The 7182-nt window shown below is 36.4% G+C and overlaps 1 protein-coding gene and 1 long non-coding RNA gene across 2 annotated transcripts; one reads left to right on the top strand and one right to left on the bottom strand.

Annotated features, from left to right (window-relative positions):
- Positions 1 to 396: 396 nt before the first annotated feature.
- LOC114168921 lies at positions 397 to 1685 on the top strand. Its single transcript, XR_003600787.1, has 3 exons — positions 397 to 432; positions 542 to 607; positions 1635 to 1685. It is a non-coding gene; the product is annotated as an uncharacterized LOC114168921 (long non-coding RNA).
- A 1584-nt stretch (positions 1686 to 3269) lies between these two features.
- LOC114169961 (probable glucuronoxylan glucuronosyltransferase IRX7) lies at positions 3270 to 6028 on the bottom strand. Its single transcript, XM_028055372.1, has 4 exons — positions 5361 to 6028; positions 4852 to 5219; positions 4517 to 4767; positions 3270 to 4331 (listed from the first exon to the last, which is right to left on the bottom strand). Exons 1-4 carry the CDS (start codon positions 5626 to 5628, stop codon positions 3851 to 3853), a joined length of 1368 nt encoding a protein of 455 aa, XP_027911173.1. The 5' UTR covers positions 5629 to 6028; the 3' UTR covers positions 3270 to 3850.
- Between the last annotated feature and the right edge of the window lie 1154 nt (positions 6029 to 7182).

Genomic DNA, 7182 nt, shown 5'->3' with positions numbered 1-7182 from the left:
TGCAGATTAGAGGAGATCTTTCAGTGGAAGTACAACCTGTTAGCATTGGTGGTAGCCAGACAAGACAGCGAAGGGGAAGGTCCATCAGTCTAGTTCAGGTTATCTGGGACAAGAGAACTGGTGATTCCACTTGGGAACTGGAGGAAGATGTGAAGAAGTCCTATCCGCATCTTTTCTCTGGTGAGTTCTAATTTTCGGGACGAAAATTCTGTTGTTTGGGAGATTGTTAGAACCCACTAACTACCCTTTTCCACACACTCTCTTCTACCACAGAAAAATACTCCACTCCCTGTATTCCTTCTCTCAAAACCCTCTCACAACCTCCCTCTGAAGCAAGCCATCCCACTTCTAATCACTTCCACTCTGTTTCAGCTGCTGAAACCTGGAACCAGGAGAGGAACTCATCCTCAAGCTGAGCCATCTCCCCTTCCGGTAAGATAAATTCAGTTCCTCCCAATTCTCTTCAATTCTGGGATTTGTGGATTTGATGCTTACCAAACCGAATTTAGGTCTTAAACTCACCCTGAGTTATGAATTTCAGCCCCTTAGGTTGAGGACTTGAGGTGCCCTTGTGTTAGAGCCTTGCTTGTGGTGTTTTTTTTTAAAGGTAAGGGAAGCTAACCGATATTTTGTCCATTTGAGCTGTAAATTATGTTTTGTATGAGATTGGTGTGTTGAATTGATTTCTGGAAATGTCTGTGTGCGTGTATGATCATGTTTGTCTCGAAATTTCGTTCTTGCATGTAAAAGCAGTGGGATGATCTGTTATTTTCGCCTAGGCGGGCTGTTCTCGCCTGAGCGAGACTATCAGGAAGACCCCCTCTGCTACTAAGCGAAATCTCGCCTAGGCGAGCTGGAGTCGCTTAAGCGAGACACACTCTCGTTTAAGCGAGCCAGTTTAGCCTAAGCGAGAGTTCGCTCAGTTTTTAATATTTGCCACTGTTTGATGTCTCGCCTAGGCGAAGTAGCCTCGCCTAAGCGAGATGGTTTCTCGCCTGGGCTAGATTGCCTAGCTTAAGCGAGATTCACTGCAGTAGAGTACCTCAACTTCTGTTTTAAGGAAAAAATGACATGTTTTGCCATGATTTTATGCGAGGAAGCTTTCACATGTTTAATAAGTCATTAATTATTGTATTGTGTGATGAGATTTGAAGAGTATGAGTATATAATGTGATGGTTGTAATGGAATTTCAAGGGAAGTTCATGTGAGTTGTTAGGGTGTAAGGACGTGTGGAATCCATATTTGGTTGGTATCCTGAAACTCCAATAATCATTCACGCTCAGATAGAGTAGAATGGATTATGTCGTGAGGAGTAGCAGGAGGTCCTAGTCTTTGGATTGACCTAGTCCTAGACGCGAAGGGGACTTACCCTGGGAACGGTCGGGTGATAACCCCTTGTGTCCAGAGTCTGGGAACCGTTGCAGGTGCAAGCCACCAAGAGCTCCAATGTCTCTTACACAATCCGGATATCGAGTCTAGAATTTTAATTACTAATCTATGTGTTGTGAGTGATGTACATGATGTTTTGCATTATCTTTCGTTTCTTTCAGTTAGCTTACCCTTTCTTTTGTTCATATGGTTTTGCGCTCGTGGTTTCTCCTCTGCTATGATCGCCTACTGTCGGTGTGAGCAGAGCCTAGCCCAGTTGATGATGCCCCCCTTCAGAGCAGGAACTGACCTCTCTTACTTCTAGCTGTAGTAGTTTTGAACCAGGCTTTTGAGGAGTCTTAGCTTGGCAAGTTGTTAGGCCCCTTCTTATACTTTTGGATGACTGTACCAAACGCTTATACAGTGTATATATATATATATATATATATATATATATATATATATATATATATATATATATATATATATATATATAACTGCTAACTCTACTATCTGCTATGCTTGATCACGAATTAATGTTTTGTTTGATAGTGTGAAAAATTATTAAATGGGATGTTACATTTAACATTCAAAATAATATATTTTTTATATTTAATATTGATAATATAATACTTTTTTGTTACGAATTTAATTCTTTTATGAAAGTTTATTTAATTCATATTTAGAATAATAAAAATGAATACAGACTTCCTTCTTTTATATGTTATTATTTTCTAATAGTTCTCTTAATTTATGTAAGAATGTCTTTTCAATTAAAAACTAGCAAATATGCATTTTTCTTTTTCTATTATCTTGAATCAGGAACAATGTCAAACCTCAGTACGAAAATTGGGCCAGAAGTCTAGAAACAAAAAGGAGAAAGTGAATGAGAACAGACCCAGAATTAAACAACTATGTCTCAAAACAAAACCTTCCTTAAAAATGTTTTTTCTTTTTCAGAAAATATAATGATATTTTAATTAATTTTTTTTATCCATTTTTTACACACTACTTTTAATCATCTTGAATTATAGCATCACGGTATTAATTGCATGTAACAAAACATGCAAAGGAGTTAAAAATTAAAAGAAAATGAATTTCTTCTAAATAATTAAAAAATTATATATAAATACTATAAATTAATATGTATTTATTACTATTAAATATTTAAATATCGTTAACAAAAATTAACCAAATTAAATAAAATTTACGAATATTAAAATTTAACTTAATAAAAATTAATAATATTAAAACTGAAATGATGAATTTGAAAAAAACAAAGACGAATTATATATTTTAACTTATGTAAGCTGAACATCATTTGGGTTGAATTAGACCCATTCAACCTGATGAATCATATATAACCAAAATTTAAGATTTAGAATTTACATTCAATTATTTAATATAACCGGTTTAATTATATTCAAATAGTTTGTGTTTCGGATTAATTTAGTTAAATATTTTGGATTAAAAACCTATATAAAGTTAATATTTTTAATGAGAAAATTGTTTTTTATTTTGAATAAATAATATAAAATATAATAAGTCTTTAACTAAAAAAATAACATAGATAATTTTAGTAACAATTATTACAATAAATAATAAATAATAATTTCATATAACTTATTAATAAATTTTAACATAAAAATATTGTATTAAAAATTGTTATCGAATATCTTTCTATTTCGAATACCCATTTTTTGCTTATCCCTTTTATTGGATGTGGCATGTCATGGGATGGATTCTCTGAATGATTTCTGTGTATGCTTGCTTTGATTTTGACAACCTTTAACACATCCGTGACCACACTGACAGCCACCATTAACTTGCAAAAAAATAAAAATTAAAACTTTAAATCACCACTATAAAAGTTCTGACATTTCTGACACACCTTCATCTCCCTCCATTCATCTCCATTCTCATTAATCATTTCACTGCAAAACAAACACCACAATAATTTTCCCCTTCATTTTTCCATCTCTTTCATTACAAAACAACTGACACACCCCTCACTTTACTCACTTTCCACTTACCAATTCAGTCAAATCAAATACAATAATAAATAAAACCAGCTCACACATTTCAAAAAACAACCTTGTATCCCTTTTATATAACTTTTTAAATCTATTTACAGCAAAAAATTATGATACAAAAATTTATTTTTCTGTCCTTCTTCTCCAAACCGCAAATCCCTCCGATCAATTCCTGCCATGTCACCACCATAAACCACGTCACCATTAATAACCTCGAAGAAAGTCGTAAACCTAATCTTCCCCTATGGGCCCCAGCATGAGTCATTAAATTCCGTCTCTGAATAAATTCCAGCTGTCATCCACTAAATATTGTTTTTATTATTTTACTATTTATTTATTTATTTCGTTCTTATAATCTTCCATGCAGCAGCGTGTTTTGTTTGCGCAATGTCATGAGCACGGGTGCAGAAACAAACAAGGAACCAACTTGGCGCCGATTTTGAACCTCTTACGTGTCAAAATCCAATTGGCGTGAAACCCTCGAACCCCTATAGGACCTGTCAAGCTTTTCGCTCAAAGCACGTAGGACCTGCCACGTGGCATCGCCTTCCCGAACCTGGTTGTTAAAAAGTAGTGCCCTCTTGGTCGCTGGGTCCCACAGGTTCTTTTGAATCCTTGTCAGGTTCGTCGCCGCCACGCGCTCCAGTATCTCCGCCAGCCTCCCGACGTCCCTCTCCGCTACCGTGATCGATATCTCCGACCATTTCACGGCGGAGAGAAACGGCAGCCGGATACCGTCCGCTATAACTATCGGCACGCAACCCAGAGCAACGGACTCTACCAGCCTCGGGCTCCACGGGGCCCACCCCAGAGGGCACAGACAAAACACCGAACGTGCAATCTCTGACTGGTAACCGGCAAACCTGTGTCTCTGTAGGTAAAACCTCCGGTCACCGTTGAACTTTCGCCATATCATTGTCCTCACTTTCCTTCAAGGTGAAAACAGTGAATTTATCAACAAAAATGCAAAAATAATTTTTAAATGTTAAAAAGATAATTTTTGTTAACTATTTTAAATTTTAAATCAATGAAAAGGAGCAAGATTGAAGTTTCCATTAAAAATGTTTTGACTATTTTGTACAAATTTAGTTAAAGAAATAGAGATAGTTTTTACTTGCTGTAAAATCTTCCACTAACGTTCTTGGGATGAAGTTCCATCTTCCCTCGGAAGAAAACCCAAATATCTCGCCGTCCGTTCACCGGAGAGTTATTCATAGTGTCCTGGACACTTTCCGGCGAAACGTACGGCGGAATCACCACGTGCTCAACCTTCTGACATGGGTGGTCGTACACAACGCCAAACGTCTGCAGCACGATCGAGTTTCTCATAATTTCCGGCACGCCATCAGCCACCGCCACGTCCTCCTTCGCAAAACCAAACAAAAACAAGTCATTCTACGAAATCAACGAGCGAAACTATTAGGAGAGAAAAACAAAAGACGAACGTACCAGCGTGTGGAAGCACGAGCCGAAATCATGCGAGGCGACGAAAACATGGTCGGAACCCCTGCTCCGGTTCCAGAAAGGGTACTCCGAGGAGACGAGGTTGACTGCGGACGCGATGAGCGAGCGCGCGTGGCCAATCGCGGGAAAGCCATTGACGGTGCTGAAGTTGCAAGAGACGTAAACGGGTACGAAGAAAAAGTCAGCTTCGTAAGGGTCAAACGTGCGCACCTCGCTGGTCAACAGAGCCCTGTGAATGGCAACCTCCGACGCAAACAAATGCTTACTACACCTCTCGTTCGATAACCAATCCGTGTTGTACTTGGGCGGGAGATCGTACACAAACACCTTCAAGTTCTTCAGCGACGAAAACCCTTATAACCAAGAAAGCAAAATATCAATACAAAAATATCAAACATCACTAAATTTGTAATCTTTAACCGGAAAACAATACTTTTCTTCCGTGAAAGATATTTTCTTTCACTGTAGGATAAAATGAGAACGATTCCAGATACCTCGAGAGTTAACAGATTGCGGAGGAGCTGTGTTGTTTGATTCAATAAGTGTTCTGGAGACATGGTGAGAGGGTTGTTTGGGGTGGTTGTTGTTGCTGATGAGGTAGGAAGTGAAGAAATAAAGGGAAAGAGAGAGCCATAGAAGCCATTTGTAGTATTTGTAGAAGCAGTTTTTTTCTTGCTGGTGATGAGGTCTTCCATGTTTGTGAAGAAGCTTCATCTTAACATAGTACCCCCTGCTATTTGGAGGTGTTTTGTGCAGAGCCATTTCATTTAAATTCAGAGGGAAAAGAAAAACGAGCAAGGTGTGGAGAGGATGAAGGTGGTTGAGGAAGTGCTATCTTGTTCGGGTGTGAGAAGAAGTAGAAACGAAGAAACAGTGACGGGAGGAGAAACCAAACAGGGGTGTTTTGTTTTGTTTTTTGTTCTGTGTTGTGTTGGGTTGTGTTGTTAGCACTTCGTTTTTGCCTAGAGAATAAACAAAGGGTGTTTGTGAATTTTTTATTAGGAAAAAAAAGAGAGGGTGGGATTAATGTATTGTGGTTATGGGCTTGGTTATTTTGTTACAGAGACTTTGGTGTGTTCCTAATTTCGATTATTCCCTAATTATTGAGGGAACAAAGAGCGTGTGCAAAAGAGAGAGATTGTTTGTTAGGTCACATGGTGAAAGGCTGAAAGGTAGCAAAGGATCAGAAATGAGGTTGGCCACGGACTTGCTTATTATGCAGCTTTTTAGACCTCTTTCTCAGTACTTTTTAACTTTATATATTGTCTCATATCAACCATGAAACAAATTCAAATTAAAACTCAAACACCATAAAAAAGAAACGAACAAACACATCACTGAACATGTTGCTGAAAAAAATTTAAATTAATTACAGTAACAGTGCTGTCGTTAAGACTGGGTTAATATACTTACGATAGCATTAACTCGTGCGTAATTTGATCGAGTTGGTGTGAGTGGTTCTAGGTACAACTAATTCGTGTGGCTTTGCAAAGAAGATAAGGTTGTCTTAAACATGTTTTATGATGAATATGAGATTAAGTAACAACGTGACAATCTCTGTCTCACCATCATTCGTGAAAGTGCAAGCAGCCAATGAGGTAGTGTCCAAGCATTCAACAGTGGATCATATTTGTAAGGCTGTATAAAAACATATTTTCAAAAATCATGTAAAAAAATTTGAATAGATAAAACCAAACAACAAGAGCAATGATAAAATATATACAAGAATTAATGAAAAAAAGTCGCAATATATAATAGGAATAGAAAATATCGTTTGCCGTTAATTAATTAAATAATTAATACTTTTAAAATAAGAGTCATGGTTCTTCAATAATTCTGAACAAAAACCACTGTTTTATTTTCCCTGAAGCCACTTGTCACTGTTATCACTTTCGTGTTGCATCAAATCAAATCATGTAACTAATTTTACGCGCTGATATTTATTATTATTATGACTGATTAAAAGGGACTAAAACAATTTTTTGACTTCCTCAGAAAACAATTATTTTGTTGATTTGAGTTTCTATAATTTGAGAATTCCTTAAACCAGAATAAAAAAATGAATTATAATTATCAAAATAACTCACGCTATCATTCCATCACAATTCATCGTGTATAATATATTTTTTATTTTTATTATAATTATTTCAAGGATTATACCAACGTTACATCTTAATTGATTGAAAATATATTTCTATCGACGTTGTATGTGAATAATTTATAAATAATATTATAATATAGATTTAAAAGTAGTCAATATTGATAATCACTAACATATATTACTACTAGGAGAAAATATTTCGAGGGATTACATGA

Source organism: Vigna unguiculata, chromosome 11 (genome assembly GCF_004118075.2).
Source record: "Vigna unguiculata cultivar IT97K-499-35 chromosome 11, ASM411807v1, whole genome shotgun sequence".
Taxonomy (NCBI): Eukaryota; Viridiplantae; Streptophyta; class Magnoliopsida; order Fabales; family Fabaceae; genus Vigna; species Vigna unguiculata.
This window is presented reverse-complemented; position numbering and strand designations above follow the sequence as displayed.

Coding starts and splice junctions, on each gene's coding strand:
- LOC114169961 (XM_028055372.1), bottom strand. CDS start 5,628: ATGGCTCTGCACAAAACACCTCCAAATAGCAGGGGGTACTATGTTAAG. Junction 5,220..5,360: donor GCAATCTGTTAACTCTCGAG/GTATCTGGAATC, acceptor CTTGGTTATAAG/GGTTTTCGTCGCTGAAGAAC. Junction 4,332..4,516: donor AGTGGAAGATTTTACAGCAA/GTAAAAACTATC, acceptor TTCACCTTGAAG/GAAAGTGAGGACAATGATAT.